The sequence below is a fragment of the Nyctereutes procyonoides genome, unplaced genomic scaffold (genome assembly GCF_905146905.1).
Source record: "Nyctereutes procyonoides isolate TBG_1078 unplaced genomic scaffold, NYPRO_anot_genome, whole genome shotgun sequence".
Classification (NCBI taxonomy): Eukaryota; Metazoa; Chordata; class Mammalia; order Carnivora; family Canidae; genus Nyctereutes; species Nyctereutes procyonoides.
In genome coordinates this window covers 35,084,054-35,101,931 of record NW_026575043.1, presented here as the reverse complement: position 1 = coordinate 35,101,931, position 17,878 = coordinate 35,084,054, and the positions used below count along the sequence as shown (strand labels likewise).

The 17,878-nt window shown below is 42.3% G+C and overlaps 1 protein-coding gene across 2 annotated transcripts in view; it reads right to left on the bottom strand.

Annotated features, from left to right (window-relative positions):
• The window catches only part of DGCR2 (DiGeorge syndrome critical region gene 2), a 91,226-nt gene that overhangs the window by 59,056 nt on the left and 14,292 nt on the right, over positions 1–17,878 (bottom strand). Inside the window, exon 2 of one of the 2 annotated variants that reach the window (XM_055322497.1) lies at positions 267–389. The exons of the other annotated variant lie outside the window; for it this stretch is intronic. Within the exon in view, the coding sequence (XP_055178472.1) occupies positions 267–389 (123 nt within the window). The remainder of the gene's footprint in view (positions 1–266; positions 390–17,878) is intronic. 2 annotated transcript variants of the gene reach the window in all.

The following is a 17,878-nucleotide window of genomic DNA, read 5'->3' as shown; positions in this document are numbered from 1 at the left end:
CTCCCAAAATGTGGTGTCCCTGGCATCCTTCTTGCCTGACCTTGCCACCTTGTAAGTTCTGGGATCTGCCTGTGTTGGGATTTATTTTTAAAGAGATAGGAAGAGAAAGAGAGAAGGGAAGGGGTCAGCTCAACATAAGCTTCCAGTGAGTGGATAGAGCACAGGCTACAGCCGGTGCCACCCCACCCCCACCTCCTGGAAGCACAATCAATGCAGCTGTGATGGAGAGGCAGGGCGTCGGGTGGCCGCCTGCCTGACACACTCACCTGGACAGTCGGCTTCGTCGCTCTCATCCTCACAAGTCACCCAGCCGTCACACTGCCAGGGCAGGGGGATGCACTGGATGGGGCCGCTGCGACAGGCAAACTGCCCAGGGTTGCACTGCAGCTCTGTGGAACCAAAGGGCAAGAGGCCATTGAGAAGCGGCAGCAGCAGTGGAGACCTGGGACAGCCAGGCCTACCGTTGCCTGGTCCTGCCTCCGCGGCCACCTGGCCCAGGAGCTCAGCCCACCTCCTCAGGGGCCTGCACACAGGCCCCAAGGAGAAGCCAAGAGCTGTGCCCACAGTTACACGAGTCCCCAGAGCAATGCACCCCCAGACATGGATCTTTATGTGCCACACCTCAGACACACACCTGACACATTTCTGCTCTGAGTGGGACTCTGTGCTAGACTACAAAGGTCACAAGAGGGCACACCTCTCACCTCCAGAGGGATTCTGGGCAACAAGGAAGACACACACACACACACATTTCTGACCAAGAGCAAATCAGGAGGGCACAACAGTAGTGCTCAAACAGCATGAAGGAAGGAGAAACTGCCTGCACCTGAGGGGCTCCAGAATCCTTAAAGAAGGTGGGATGTAAACAGGGCTCCCAAGGCAGGTTTCAAAAGACTTACATAATGTAATAAGAAGAGAGAAAATATTCCAGAAAAAGTAAGGCTTACAGAAATATCAGGGCAGGAAAACTTGCAAATAGACTGTGTGTGAGCTGACAGGGAGTCACTGGAGGTACGATCAGAAATAGGAAAAGGGTCAGACTATGGAGGCTTTGAGTGTAAAATAATTTTGACCTTTACCGGGAATGTTATAGGGAGCCAGAGGTTATTCAGTCAGTAAGTTACATGATGAGATCTATGTTTTAAGCAAGGTAGAACTGGCAATGGTTTCTGGAAGCAACTGTAATAGAAGGAAACACACAAAAATATCAACTCAGTAAAGTGAGGACTTGAACTGAGGCAGGGGTTGGCAAACTACAGCCCTCAGGCCAACTCTTGCCCTTCCCACTTGGTTTTTGTTTTTAAAGATTGTATTTATTTATTCATGAGACACACACACAAAGAGAGGCAGAGACATAGGCAGAGGGAGAAGCAGGCTCCCTGTAGGTAGCCTGATGTGGAACTTGATCCCAGTACCCTGAGCTGGAGGCAGACGCTCGACCACTCAGGCGTCCCATTCTATTTGTTTTTTAAATAAAGTTTCATTGGAACACAGCCACAAATATGTATTGTCTGTGGCTGCTTTTGAGCTACAACAGCAGAGTTGAGACTGACGACTAAGAGAGATTAAATTACCTACACAGGCAAAAACATTTACTCCGGTCCTTCAAACCAGACTTGTGAAGTGAGGTGACAGCTGCTACATGGGCAAACATACTGCACACCATCCTGAAAACACAGGAAGATGAAACAAACAGAGCTCTCTTACTGTGGTGCTGCTCCCTCTGTGGTCTTCCTTGTCCTAGAATCATTCCACTGAAAACTGGGAAGAAAAAGAAACTATTCCCATCCCTGAGTCCTGTCCCATCATTGGCCTATGTAACCAGGGCCAATCATCACTCTAATTAACCAAGGAAGATGAACCCACCAAACCAGGTTGGACACGGAAGCTAGGCCTGAGCCCTCCCCTCACCACCACCCCTGGATGGTCATGCAGGGCATCAAGTACCATTGTGCATATTCATGAGAGAGCCTCTTCAGAGTGCTCTACAAGGAGGGACAACCCATATCCCCACCAAGGTCAGGCAGATGTCTGAGAGTCTTCCACTCTGAGGTGGGGAAGGGAAGAAGGGCCAGGGAAAGGAATTATGAACCCAGTGTTTGCTCTTCTCCACCTGCCACCACACACTGCAGTAAATCAATCAACCTAACCAGAAGGAAAGCCTTTGTTAAATGTAGAACACAGACAAAAGAGTCACAATGATGTATATTTTATAAAGGCTTCCAACCAAGATGGAGTCATAGGGATATATTTAACTGCCTACCTGAAACAAGGAAGTAAAAAAAAAGTATAAAATATAAGAAAACACCAATTCTCCAGAAACTGACATCAAGCAACAAAGGACAGTGACCCCTGAGTCAGGGCACGTGTGAGGTGAGCCTTACTGTATCAAGAACATTTCCAGGAAGAAAAAAAAAAAAAAAAAAAAGAACATTTCCAGGCTACAAAGCAGGGAGATGTATTCCAGGGGGGTGTAGAAACCTTAGAGGTGAGTGGATGCAGCTAAAAATTGGGGGGAAATCAAAGCAGGTAACACTCACAGGACAGCTCCAAAGAGTCCTGGAGAAGAGAATGCTGCACAAAAGTAAGACTCCAGAGATCCAGAGAGGACCCCCGCAGGGAATGAAGGAAAGTACTGAACAGTGTGTGGTGTGAGTGGAAACCACCGGGGCTAAGGAGAGAACCACCCCAAAGGACAACAGGGAAACGATAACTGAAGTTCAGCAAGACCACAAACTGCCTGTTCTCAGGAGCCAGACTGGAAAAACTCATAACTTGTGGGGCACCGGGTCAAGTACTCAGAAGAGTCCTACCTCATTAGTGGAGAGAAAGAAACTCCAGACTAAATGCAGTCTAACAATAATTAAAAAGAGCCAAAGGGATCAAATTGTTTCCAAGTTACACCTAAAACAAAACTTGAGAATATTTATAGGAAGGCAAAAATACGCAGTAACCAAAAAAGGCAAAATTCACAAACTCTAGCATTCAATAAAAAAATTACCAGACATGCAGAGAAACAGGAAATCATGACCAAAATGAGAAAGAATTCAAACAAGACAGATTCAAAAAAGGTAAAAATGATAAAGCACACAAAGACATCAAAGTTAAAATTGTGTCACAAATGCTCAAGAAGCTAGAGGAAAAATCAAACGTGTGCAATAGATATGGAAGATTTTATGAAAGAAGCAAACCCACTGCCTAGAGATGAAAACTGCAAGGCACATGACCAGATTCAGTTTCACAGAGGAAAAGATGAATGACTAGAAGACAATAATAGAAACTCTAAACTAAAACACACCAAAAGAAGGCTAGAAAAAAATGAACTGTGAGCTGTGTGATACACAGACTTAGGGCGGGGGCGGGGGGACAGACAAAATATTTGAAGAAACAGTGACAAAAAAAATTTATCAATTTGATGAAAATCCACAGACTTAAGTCACTCAGTGAACTCCAAGCATAAGAAATAGAAAGAAAACTATTCCAAGGTACGTCACGATCAAATTGCTTAAAGCCAGAGATAAAGAGAAAAATCTTAAGACTAGCCAGAGAAAAAAAGAGGTATTCCCCAAAGGAAAACAAACATGACGTGATGGCAGATTTCTCATTAGAAACAATACAAGCTGGAATATTGTGGAGTAACATTTTTAAGTTCTGAAAACAAACAAAAAATACTCAACCCAGAATTATCTGAAGCAAAAACATGGATTCTATACTGTGGGCTCAAAACATGGAAGGAGAACTTTAACAAGAACAGCACAAATAAAAAATGTTAAATAAAATCTTAAAAAAAAAAGAACACAAATGCTGGGAAGGGAGAAGCAGAGGCACACTATTTTAAGGCTCTTATGCTGAAAGTAATGCAGTCTGTCATGCGAAGGGCAACTGTAGGATGTTCAAGATGAATACCAAAAAGCTAGCATGAGAGTTTTAACAAATAACCCAATGAAGACAACAAAACGGAATAAAAACAGTCAATCCAGAAGAAGACAGAAAGAAAAAAGTTGAAACAAGCAGCACGAATAGAAAAAACACAAATGACAAAATGGCAGGATTTATTTATTTATTTATTTTTTTATTTATTTATTTATTTATATTTATAAAGATTTTATTTATTTATTCATGAGAATACACAGAGAGGAGAGAGAGAGAGGCAGAGACACAGGCAGAGGGAGATGCAGGCTCCATGCAGGGAGCCTGACATGGGACTGGATCCCAGGTCTCCAGGATCACGCCATGGGCTGTAGGTGGCGCTAAACCGCTGAGCCACCAGGGCTGCCCTAAAATGGCAGATTTTAATTAATTCTCCCTTATCAATAAACAGATGAGATGATCTAAAACACCCCAGTTAAAAGCAGAATTTGTCACATAGGTTAAAAAAAAGTATCAGTTACTACTGTTTAAAAGAAACCCACTTTATATAAGGATACATGTAGGCGAAAATAAAAGCATGGAAAAAGACATACCATGCTAACATTGATCAAAAGAAAGCTGAGTAGCCAAATTAATATTACACAAAGTAGACTTCAGAGCAAATATTACCAGGAATAAAGGTCATTTAACAATGACAAAAGATAACGTAATGCTAAATGTTTATGCATCTATAGCAGATCTTTAAAATATCAAGGAAAAACTGCTATATAACTAATAGAGAAATTCACAACTAACTTCCATCCCCTCTCAACAGGTGATAGAAGAAGCAGACAGGAAATCAGCAAGGATACAGACAACCTGAACAACACCAATCAACATTTCTAGAACTCCCAGCCAATATCAGCAGAATACATATATTCTTTCCATAAACATATCTAACACTTACCGTAATAGCATTATGAGACAGAATACAAGTTGCCAATAAATTTATAATGATTCAAAACACAGAGTATATTGTTTGGCCACAACGGAATTAAATTAAAAGTCAGTGACAGAAAGATCTGGAAAATACCCTATGGAAACAACTGACACACTTCCAAATAGCCTACGGGTCAAAGAAGAAATGAAAAAGGAAATTAGAAAGCATTTTAAATTGATGAAAATTTGTGGAATGCAACTAAAACAGTTCCCACAGGCAAATGTACTGCATTAAACTCCTGTATCAGAGAAAAAGAAAGGTCTCAAATCAGGAATCTCAGTTTCTTCCTTAAGAAACTAGAAAAACAAAGCAAATGAAACCCAAAGCAAATGGCAGAAAAGAAATAATGAAGATCGGAGTGGAAATATAGAAAACAAGAATAGAGAAAATAATGAAAATAAAAGCTGTTTTTCTAGAAGATTAACAACATTAACAAACCTCTAGTCAAACTAGTCAGGAAAAAAATTAAGAACACAAAATATCACTATCAGAAGAGGGTGTCATCACTACAATTGTAGAGACATTAAAAAGGATAATAAGAACAAATAAATAAAAAATAAATTTTAAAAAAGGATAATAAGGAATGGGAAAATAATAAGGCAATAGTACGAACAACTTTATTTCAGTAATTTTGACAACTTAGATAAAATAAATTCCTTGGGGCAGCCTGGGTGGCTCAGTGGTTTAAGCGCCTGCCTTCCACCCAGGGCGTGATCCTGGAGTCCCAGGATCGAGTCCCACGTCAGACTCCCTGCATGGAGCCTGCTCCTCCCTCGGCCTGTGTCTCTGCCTCTCTCTCTGTGTTTATCATGAATAAATAAATAAAATCTTAAAAAATAATAAATTCCTCAAAAGGCACAAACTACCAACACTCACTCAAAAAGACATCAATAACCTGAATAACCTTATAACTATATAAGAAACTGAATTTTTAGTTAAAACCTCCACACAAAGAAAACTCCAGACCCAGGTAGCTTCACTGGAAAATTCTACCCATATTTAAGGAAGAATTAAGACCAATTCTATACAAAGCATTCCTGAAATTAAAATATTTAAAATTACCTTAACAACAGCATAAAAAAAAAGGGGGAAATACTTAGGGATAAATCTAATGACAGATGTACAAGTCTTAATACACTGAGAATTACAGAATATTGATAAGAGAAATTTTTTAAAGACCTAAATACATGAGGCTCATAGATCAAAAAGACCAAAGTTGTTAAGATACCAATTCTAGGGGGGCTCAGGTGGCATTAGGGGCATTAGGTCTAACAGCCAATTCTTGGTTTCAGCTCAGGTCATGATCTCAGAGTCCTGGGATCGAGCACTGCAGGGGGGCAGGGGGTGGAGGCTCCCTGTTCAGCAGGGGCATCTGCTTGACCACTCTGTCTCTCTCTCTCTCCCTCTGCTCCTCCCCTGCTCAAACTCTCTCGCTCTTTTTTGTTTTTGTTTTTTTTAAGATTTATCTACTTATTTGGGAGAGAAACAGACACAGATAACAAGAGCACAATCGAGGAGATAGAGAAGCAGGCTTCCTGATGAGTAGGGAGCCCGACTCTGGGCTCGATCCCAGGACTCTGGGATCATGACTGAGCCAGAGGCAGACGCTTAACCTACTGAGCCACCCACGCACATCTCTCTTCTAACAAATAAATAAATCTTAAAAAAAAAAAAAAGAAAAAAAAGAAAAGATAACAGTTCTACCCACATCCATCAATGCAATCCAAGTCAATATGCCACCAGGCCTTTTGTAGAAATTGACAAAGTGACTTTAAAATTCAAATGAAAATGTGTTTTGTTTTTTTTAAAGATCTTATTTATTTATTCATGAGAGGCACAGAGAGAGAGGCAGAGACACAAGGAGAGGGAGAAGCAGGCTCCATGCAGGGAGCCCAATGTGAGACTCGATCCTGGGACTCTAGGATCACACCTTGGGCTGAAGGCGGTGCTAAACCTCTGAGCCACCCAGGGATCCCAAAAAAGTTTTTATTTTTTTTAAAGATTTTATTTATTTACTCATGAGAGACACAGAGAGGCGAGACATAGAGGGAGAAGCAGGTTCCCTGTGGGGAGCGTGATGTGAGACTCAATCCCAGGACCTCAGGACCACACCCTGAGCCAAAGGCAGGCGCTCAACCACTGGACCACCCAGGCGTCCGAAAATGTGAAAGATTTAGAATACTCAAAACAGGGGATCCCTGGGTGGCGCAGCGGTTTGGCGCCTGCCTTTGGCCCAGGGCGCGATCCTGGAGACCCGGGATCGAAACCCACATCAGGCTCCCCGTGCATGGAGCCTGCTTCTCCCTCTGCCTATGTCTCTGCCTCTCTCTCTCTCTCTCTCTCTCTCTCTCTCTCTCTCTCTATCATAAATAAATAAAAAATTAAAAAAAAAAGAATACTCAAAACAACTTTGAAAAGGAAAAACAAAGTTGGAAGATATATACTATTTGACTTCAAGACTTATTATAAAGGTACAGTAAGGGATCCCTGGGTGGCGCAGCGGTTTGGCGCCTGCCTTTGGCCCAGGGTGTGATCCTGGAGACCTGGGATCGATCCCACGTCGGGCTCCCGGTGCATGGAGCCTGCTTCTCCCTCTGCCTGTGTCTCTCCCTCTCTCTCTCTCTCTGTGTGTGACTATCATAAATAAATAAAAATTAAAAAATATATATATTTATAAAGGTACAGTAATTAAGACAGTATGCCATAAGTATCAAAGACAGGCATCAAGATCAACACAACCAGGGTAGAGTCTAGAAATAGGCCCACATATGTGGGAAAATGATTTACAACCAAGGTACAAAGGCAATTCCCTGGAGAAAGAACAATCCTTTCGACAAATGGTCCTGGGACTAGATATCCATCAAGAAATAAAGAAAGAAGAAAGAGGGCAGCCCCGGTGGCCCAGTGATTTAGTGCCACCTTCAGCCCGGGGCGTGATCCTGGAGACCCGAGATCGAGTTCTGCGTCAGGCTCCCTTCATGGAGCCTGCTTCTCCCTCTGCCTGTGTCTCTGCCTCTCTCTGTGTGTCGTCTCTCATGAATAAATATAATCTTTAAAAAAAAAAAGGAAGAGAAGAAAGGAGAAGGAGAAGGAGAAAGAAAGAAAGAAAAAGAAGAAGAAAGAATTCTGATCCATTCTTTATACCAAAAACTAACCCAAAATAGATCAGAGACCTAAAACTATAAAATTTTTATAAGAAAACATAGGAGAGGGATCCCTGGGTGGTTCAGTGGCTTAGCGCCTACCTTTGGCCTAGGGCATGATCCTGGAGTCCCAGGAGTCCTGGGATCGAGTCCTACCATCAGGCTCCCTGCATGGAGCCCGCTTCTCCCTGTGCCTGTGACTCTGCCTCTCTCTCTCTGTATGTCTCTCATGAATAAAGAAAAGAAAGAAAAGAAAAGAAAAGAAAAGAAAAGAAAAGAAAAGAAAAGAAAAGAAAAGAAAAGAAAAGAGAAAGAAAAGAAAAGAAAGAAGAAAAGAAAAGAAAAGAAAAGAAAAGAAAAGAAAAGAAAAGAAAGAAAAGAAAACATAGGAGAAAAATCTTTGTGACTTCGAGCTAGGCAAAGATTTCTTAGATACATATAGCCAAAGTACAATCTATAAAAGAGAAGTTGATAAACTTCATCAAAATTGAGAACTTTTCTTCTCCAAAGACACTGTTAAGAGAATGAAAAGACAACTCACATAGTACGAGAAAACATTTGTAAATTAAATATGTGATAAAGGGCCTGTGTCCAGAATATATAAAGAACCTTCGAATTTCAATACCAAGAAAACAACCCACTCAATTTTAAAGTGGCAAACTGTTTTAAAGGATATTTAACCAAAGAAGGCACACAGATGGCACATAAGCACATAAAAGACACTCAACATTAGTCATTAAGGAAATGCAAATTAAAACCATAATGAGATACAATTACATACTTATTAGAATGGCCAAAATTAAAAAGAATGATGACATCAAGTGTTGGCAAGTATGAGAAGTAACTGGAACCCTGCTACATTGCTAGTGGGAGTATCAAATTGTACTACTCTGGAAAACAATTTGACAGTTTGTAAAAGCTGAATATACACCCATATGACCCAGTCATTCCACTTCCAGGTATTTACCCAAGAGGAATGAAAGTTACATGTCCATAAAAAGAGTAATTTTATTTATAACAGCCAAAAGCTGGAAATCCAAATGCCCAAAATAAGTGAATGAATAAACAAATCACAGTACAGTCCACACAGTGGACTACTTACTCAGCAATTAAATAGAATGAGCCATTGATACATGTAAAAACATGTTTAGAAAAAAATAAAAAAAATATATAAAGCATCCAGCTACAGAGTTTATGCCAAACCCTGCTGTCTTAAAGTGTAAGTATAGGGATAAATCTTTATCCTCCACTCCATACCCAACACCCAGCACAAGGTAGGGTGCGGGGAGGACTCATTAATGTCAGATGAACTGAACTGCTCAAAGATCTTCCTCTATTCTTGAAGTCTATAACAAAGTATCAATAGTTCTCTGACATCCCCCTGGGGAAGGTTCTCTCCCTTTCTGACTCACCTGTAGCATAGGGGCTCTTCTGACAGCAATCCAATGTGTAAGTCACTGGTTAATACATGTGAATCACTCATTCAAAAAATATTTACCAAGCTCCACTTTGTGCCAGGCAACTTTCCTGGGCCACAGTGGTAAACAAAGCAGGTAGACTCGGGACATGACAGAGCTTGCCTTGTGTGGTGGGGGACCGACACACAGTCAGTCGCTTGGTAAGTCAGCCAGCAATTCTGATAGTCTCACTGCCATAACTCGAGCTGCAAATCAACATTCCTTTTCCCTTTCTTCCTCAATATCCTCTCAAGTCCCTGTGTAAAGCATCCAGCATAATTTCTGCTGCATCTAAAGTTGCTCAAAAATAGTCACCCCCTCTTCCCACCACTGGCTTTGCCAAGGTCCTGCCCCAAACCTTTTCTTATGATGCCTGTCTCCTGGCTATCAAATGGGAGACACAGGCAGGCCTTCCTAGCCAAGGGATTGCTGACACTTTTCAAAATAATCCATGCCCTAACCATGTGCAAGGCCACAGAACCAAAATGAGAACTTCTCACTAAGCAGTTCTCACATGTTTTTATTGCCAAATCCCTTTAAGCACTTAAAATTTCTGAGGACCCCAGAGAACTTTAGTTTATGTGGGTTATATCTATCAACATATACTGTATTGGAAATTAAAACAGAAATTTTATAAGTAGCAGGTTCCAAATGTACACTCCAAAGGTAAAAACACATATGATCCAGAAATTCCACTCCCAGCTATATGTTCAAAAGGAATGAAGACAGGGACTCAGGAAGATGCCTATACACCGATGCTCACAGCAACATTACTCACAATAGCCAAAGGGTAGAAACAACCCAAGCATTTACCAACAGATGAATGGATAAACATGTGGTATATCTATTCAATGGAATATTATCAGGTCCTAAAAAGGAATGAAATTCTGAAACATGCTATAATGAGGATGGACCTTGAGGACTTTATGCTCAGTGAAACAAGCCAGACACAAAAGGTCAAATAATGTATGATTCCGCGTATATGAGGACCCCTAGAGGAGTCAAATTCAGACATAGAAAGGAGCATAGAGGTTACTAGGGCCTAGGGGGAGGAGGAATGGAGAGCTGTTTGATGGGGACAGAGTTTAGGTCTGGGAAGATGAAAAGAATTCTGGAGAGGGATGTTGACAGTGGCACAGCAGAGTCAAAGTACTTAATGCCGGTGAAACATACACTTAAAAATGGTTAAAGTGGTAAATTTTATGTTATGTGGATTTTATCACAACTTAAAAAAAAATCCTTTAAAAAAGAGAGAAAAACAGGGAGACAGGAGGAGAAAGAATCCCAAGCACACAACCCATTAGCCATCAATCACTTGTCAAGTGGCCTTTGGCAATGCCAGCGCACACTCCGGTGAGAGAATGAAAGAGGCAAATGACTCCTTGCTATTATTATGAAAATGATTTTGACCTCGCAGAGCCCCCTCAGACCCCAGCCACACCTGGAGAGCTACTACTGCTTTATTTAAAGTATGCAAAGTTTGGGAATTAGAGAATTCGAGCCCTGCAGAAATTTGGAAGCCTCTGCCTTACAGATTCTTTCTCTGGATTCAATTTCTTTGTCAGCAAGCCTTGGCCTCATTTTAAATTATGTAAACTGAGCTGTCTCAAATTACCGTGTGAAATTTAGTATGCAGACTCTAATTGTTTGGAATTGAGTTCTCCTAACATCTGCCCAGAGAGAAATAGAGGAAGATGGGGAACAGCGGAAGCACACATGTCCATACCCACAAAGCTCAGGAAATCAAAAATCTCCAGCCAGGAAACACAGGAGAGAACTCTATCCCATCTCCTCCCATGGGCCCCAGCCCACTCGGATGGTCTGCAGAGAGCAGAGAGAGGGGCATCCTCAGATGCAGCCCTCCATGCCTTCCTGGAGCGCTCTCCCAGGCACTAGGAGGCCCCAGTCTCCCCGCAGGCTCACTCCCAGGGGGCAGCACAGCCTCTGTCAGACCGCCCAGACATTCTTCCCTGGAAAGAGCAACAGCTTCTCTTCTGAGGATGCTGTCCTCTGGGTCTCATTCCACCCACTACCCAGGGCAGGGCTGGGAGAGGGATGTTTCTCCAGCACCACACTACACACCAGCAGCAGATGGGAGAGTATCTGAAAATAAGGACTGGCTGAGCCCTGCCATGCAAGTGACAGGACAGGTCTGGAAGAATGGTTCCTGTGGGATGCTGGGTCCTATCAACCACCATGTCGGGAACTTGGTGTTCCTGGATGGAACGCGGGCCAGCCATGTCTGCTCTGGACACCCTCAGGAGGGCACAAAAACCCACTGTCAACAACACAGATCACTAAAATACAAAACACAGGGCATACCTGTTAAGAGTGCCTTTTGAGGTGGAATTACCTGTGTCCTCAGGTAAGAGGATAAGAATAAGGGGCTTGCAAGAGCCCTCAGGATGGGCAGCACATGCACCACCAGATGCCATAGGGAAAGCCTACAGGCCAAGGGTACAGCCTGGACAAGTGCCACCAACACAGGTAAGAAGCTCTCTGCTTAGCTGGGGCTCAGCATGGGATTAGACCAAGCTGGTCTCATGGATGTCCAATGGCTCCAGGACTGGATGCTGCAGGCAGTGGAGACCATCAGAACAACGAGTGGCAGCAGGACAGAGAATGGATCTGGGAGGGCAGAACCAGGAGATGCAGACAGCATTACTAAGCATTGGGAACAACGGTTCCCAGGAGATCATTCTAGAAAAAACCATGATTATATTATAAACTCATTCCCTGCTCTACAGTGTTCTAAATGCCATTTGTCATTTCATGAGGTGAAGGGCATCTCTATCCAGCCTTCCCCCAACGACCCCTCCATTCAGGTTCTTGGGATCCCTGGCTCAGCAGTCCCTATGGTTCCCCCTGCAACCCTGTCAGCCCTTTGCCAGTGGCTGTCACTTCACGGCATCAATGAGATTGCATGTAACCTCCCTCCCTGCTTCCTGGCACAATGTGGCAACTCATGGTTGCTGAACAGTTTCATGTATTCTGCTCTTTGGAACGACTCTGTGAGGCCCTCTGAAGCAGCAAATGCTCTCTGAGGGACCCACCTGGAGAAAGGGAGGATGCGAGCAGGAAGCTGGGACCAGGGGTTTCTGCACAACACAAGTCTGCCGTGGAGCTCAGCAGCAAAGCCCAGTTAAGGATGCTGTTAATGGGAGACCTAAGCACCCCTTGGCTCTGGCAGGCATCAGAGTTACAGCAGGAAGGACACAACATCTGAACGTCACACTGCAAGGAGCTCAAAGACCAGTTGGCCCCATGATTTGCACACATGAGGTCCTAGTATCCAAGGGGGGAGAGGGATATGTATGGTTCCATGAAGACTACAGTATATTAGTTTTACCAGAAAAAATTAAATTAGGAAGGCCAGAGACTGCTACATTTACCAGAAAACCTATCTATGGGCAGCCTGGGTGGCTCAGCAGTTTAGCGCCACCTTTGGCCCGGGGTGTGATCCTGGAGCCCCGGGATCGAGTCCCACGTCGGGCTCCCTGCATGGAGCCTGCTTCTCCCTCTGCCTGTGTCTCTGCCTCTCTCTCTGTGTGTTTCTCACGAATAAATAAATAAACAATTTTAAAAAAAGAAAAGAAAACACATCTAGTCCAGTAAACTCACTCACTTCACAAAAGGACTGACGCACCTGCTCCATGTCCTATCACAAGTCAACAGTAGCAGAACAAGAACCTTTTGTCCAGATCTATATCCCAAAGCCAGCTTGGCTAAGTGGGAATCAGGACTCAGGTCGGGAATCATAGCCACCCCCAACAGGATGCCTTGCATTCTGATTTGGTGTGTGGCTAACCCATCCTTCCTCAGAGGGCTGAATCCAAACTTTCCAACTCTGACCCATTTTCTCTTTAAGACAGAAAACACAGGACTTATGAAACACAGTGCCTCTGTGGAGGTCAGCGATACAAACCCTCAGGGACAAGGACTCTCTGACTGCTTGATAGGGACCTGCAAGGCCAGGAATGTACCAAAATACTGTAGGTTTGAAATAAAGCCAAAATTCTTAGATATGCCTTCTCAAATGCCAGTTGCTCCCAGTCACTGTGACCACCAAGCCCATTTCCAAACAGCCCTGGGGCAGGAGGAGAATCACTGAGAATCACTCTCAGTCAGCCCCCACATGGGAGGGAGGACTCATCTGAATGCGGAGTCTGAGCAAGGACATCTCCTACTGCCCTGTCACCTACCTGCCTGGTGAGGATAGGCAGGGGACCCAGCTCTGCTGTGACACCTACTGAGGGCTGGGGAGCACTGCCCATGCTCAGGGGAAGCCACTTTCTTTTATCAGCCAAGGAATCACAAGGTTGATGCAAGAGACCATGACACCAGAACAAAGTGACAAGGCCCATACATATTTATTTTTTATAGGTCACAAGCATTTTCTACATCCAGGAGATGAAATGACCATCACTCACTATATCTTCTATCCTCAAATACTCCTCAGCTGGGACACTGGCTCATCTGCCTTGACTTGTTTTTGCTTCTCCTTAGGTAGATGTTTGGAGAAGAAGGTCCTGCTTGAAGTAAGTTATCTTAGAAGAGGAGGGGGAGGCCCAAAGGAAAAGGATGTGACTGGACAAGATGAAAGAGGAAGGAGAGGCAGGTTCACCAAGCATCTCTATTAAATGAATGACACTTTGAAGAAAAGAACAGCAACCAGCAGTCAGTCTATATTTTATCGAGGTTGGAGTTTGGGAGGGTTTAAATTTGGGAATAAGACCAGGGCAAGAGGGTGGGGTAGAGCTGGAATAATAGCTATCTCCCATCTGATGTAACATCCATTTGCTGTTTCATTCACCACTCACACCACACTTGGATGACAACCATAGTACAGTATAACCAGTACTTTGCAAGAGAAACAGCTAGAGCAAGATCAGATTCTTGTATGTTCATTGTGCCAGTGTATCAAAGGCCTCAAATATATTATTTAAATCCTTAAGACAAACTTATTAGCACAGCCGTGTGCCTCCTGTGGGCCAGGCACTATGCTAGACACAAGCAAGAAGAGTGGAATGATAAATACAAGGTCTTTGCCTTGACAGAGCTCAAAGTCTAAAAAGGAAGGAGAAGATCTCCACTACCTCAGGACAGCAAAGAGTTGTCACAGAAACACAGAAAGTGTAACCATAAAAGAAAAAAAACTGAGGGGATCCCTGGGTGGCTCAGAGGTTTAGCGCCTGCCTTCAGTCCAGGGTGTGATCCTGGAGTCCCAGGATCAAGTCCCACATCGGGCTCCCGGCATGGAGCCTGCTGCTCCCTCTCTGCCTGTTTGCCTCTCCCTCTCTGTGTCTTTCATGAATAAATGAATAAAATCTTTAAAAAATAAAAATAAAAAACTGATACAGGAGCCTGGATGGTTCAGCAATTGAGCATCTGCCTTTGACTCAGGGCGTAATCCCAGGGTCCGGGATCGAGTCCCTCATCAGGCTCCTGTGGGGAGGCTGCTTCTCCCTCTGCCTATGTCTCTGCTTCTCTCTCTCTCATACACACACACACACACACACACACACACACACACACACGAATAAATAAATAAAATCTTTAAAAAGGAAAAAACTGATAAACTTCAAAATTTAAAACTTTGATCAGGGTATCCCTGGTGGCTTAGTGGTTTAGGACCGCCTTCAGCCCAGGGCATGATCCTGGCAGATCTCCCTCTGCCTGTCTCTGTGTGTGTGTGTGTGTGTGTGTGTGTGTGTGTGTGTGTGTGTCATGAATAAATAAAATCTTTAAACAAACAAACAAAAATCTTTAAAATCAAATAAGATAAAACTTTGATCAAAGGATCAAAAGTGTGGTAAAGATACATAGATCAAAGCACTAAAATACAGAGTCCAGGAGTAGACCCATACAAATGTGGCCAATTGATGTTTGATAAAGGTGTAAAGACAATACAATGGAAAAAAAGAATCTCTCAAGTGGTAGTGGAACAACTGGACATACACATATCAAAAGCTGGATCTGGATCCATACCTCACATTGGATATAGAAATTAACTCAAAACAGACCAAAGACTTACATGTAAAACCTAACACTAAAACTTCTGGCAGAAAAAAATAAAACCTTTGTGAACCTGGGTTAGGCAAAGTGCTTACATACATCTCCAAAAGCATGATCTATAAAAAAATAATAATAATAATGTTGTAGACTGAAATTCATAAAAAAAATCAGTGGTTGCCAGGTAGAAATCTGGTAGGGAGGTAGGGAGAGGCGCTGACTACAAAGTGGCAGCATGAAGCAATTTTGGGGTGATGGAACTATGCTCTGCATTCTCAGTGTGGGACTGGTTATAGGACCATATACGTTTGTCAAACCTTAAAGAATGATATACCAGAAAGAAATTTTAGTGTACTAAATTAAAAAATAAAACAGATACTTTTAAAAGTACAGCTAAGCAAACAAACTGGTAAGTCATTGACTAAGAGAAAACACTTGCAACATATCTGTCTAAAAACTTTTATCTGGGATATACAAAGAATTCCTATAATTCAGTAAAAAATATAAATAATAAAAAAAGCAAACAACCTCATAAATGGGCAAATGATTTGAACAGATACTTCTCAAAAAGCAGATATATGAATGGCTAGCAAGGACATGAAAAGTATTCAACACCATCACTCACAGAGAAAGACAATTAAAACCACTACACAATAGAAAGGCTACATTTTAGAAGCCTGACAACATAAAATGTTGATGTGATTGTGGAGCAACTGGAACTCTCATGCAATATTAATGGGAATGTAAAATAGCACAACCACTCTGCAATTAGGCAAGAAAAAGAAGTAAAAGACATCCAAATTGGAAAGGAAAAAGTAAAATTACACCTGTTTGCATGACACATGATCTTGTGTCACGTCTAAAGATTCCACCAAAAAAGTTAGAATAAATTAAACAGAGTCATAAGGATACAAAAATCAATATAGAGAAACCAGTTGTCTTTCTATATACTAACAATGAACAATTTGAAAAGAAAATTAAGAAAACAATTTTATTTACAAGAGCACCAAAATGAACAAAACGCAAGGTGCCTGAGTGGCTCAGTTGGTTAAATGTCTGCCTTCAGCCCATGTCATGATCTTGGGGTCCTGGGATCAAGCCCTACATCAGGCTCCCAATCTCAGTGGGGACTCTGCTTCTCCCTCTCCATCTGCCCCTTCCCCTGCTTATGTAGATGTGCATGTGCATGCTCTCTCTCTCTCTCTCTCTCTCTCTCTCTCTCTCTCAAATATACTCATGAGAGACACAGAGAGAGAGGCAGAGACATACGTAGAGGGAGAAGCAGGCTACCCGTGGGGAGCCCAATGTGAAACTCGATCCTAGGACCCCAGGATCACAACCTGAGCCACCCAGGTGCCCCAAAATATTAAATAAAATCTTTAAAAAAATAAACAATACTTAGGAATAAGCTTAACCCAAAGAGATGAAACACCAGTACACTAAAAACTACAAAACACTGTTGAAATTAAAGAAGACACAAACGATGGAAAGACATCCCATATTCATGGAAGAGTTAAGAAGATGTCAATATGAACTAAGCAATCTACAGATTCAATGCAATCCGTATCAAAATGCCAACAAGGACTTTTTTTTTTTTGCCAAAATAGAAAAATCTAAAATTAATATGGAATCTCAAATGACTCTGAATAGCCAAAACAATCTTGAGGAAGAAAACAAAGCTGGAGGCCTAACACTTCCTTATTTCAAGACATATTACAAAACTACAGTAATCAAAACAGTGTGCTACTGGCATAAACACAGATATATAGGCCAGTGAAACAGAATAGAGAGCCCTTAAATAAATCCTCACATATATAGCCAAATGATTTTTGATGAAGGTTCTAAGACCAGGCAATTTTTTCAACAAATAATATGAAGAAAATAACCATGCATAAAAGAATGAAGTTGGACTCTTACCCAACACCATAAACAAAAATTAAATCAATATGGATCAGGACCTAAATGTAAGACCTAAAACATTAAAATCCTTTGAAGAAAATACAAGACAACGTTAGATTTAGAAGTGATTTCTTGGATATGACACCAAAGCACAGGTAACAAAATCAAGAATAGACAAAAGAACTACATCAAACTTAAATAAAGAGAAAAGGCCACCTACAGAATGAAAAAAAAAAAAAAGCACAAATCATGTATCCAATAAGGGATTAGTATCCAGCAGATACAAAGAACTACAATTTAACAAAGATACAAATAATCCAATTTAAAAATGGGCAAAGTGGGCACCTGGATGCTGCAGTTGGTTAAGTGTCCAACTATTGTTTTGGTTTCTGCTCAGGTCATGATCTCAGGGTCGTGAGATCAAATCCTGTGTCCGCGCTCAGCACAGAGTCTGCTTAAGCTTCTCTCTCCCTCTCCCTCTGCCCCTCCCCCCACAGCAAATGTGTGCTCCTCTCTCA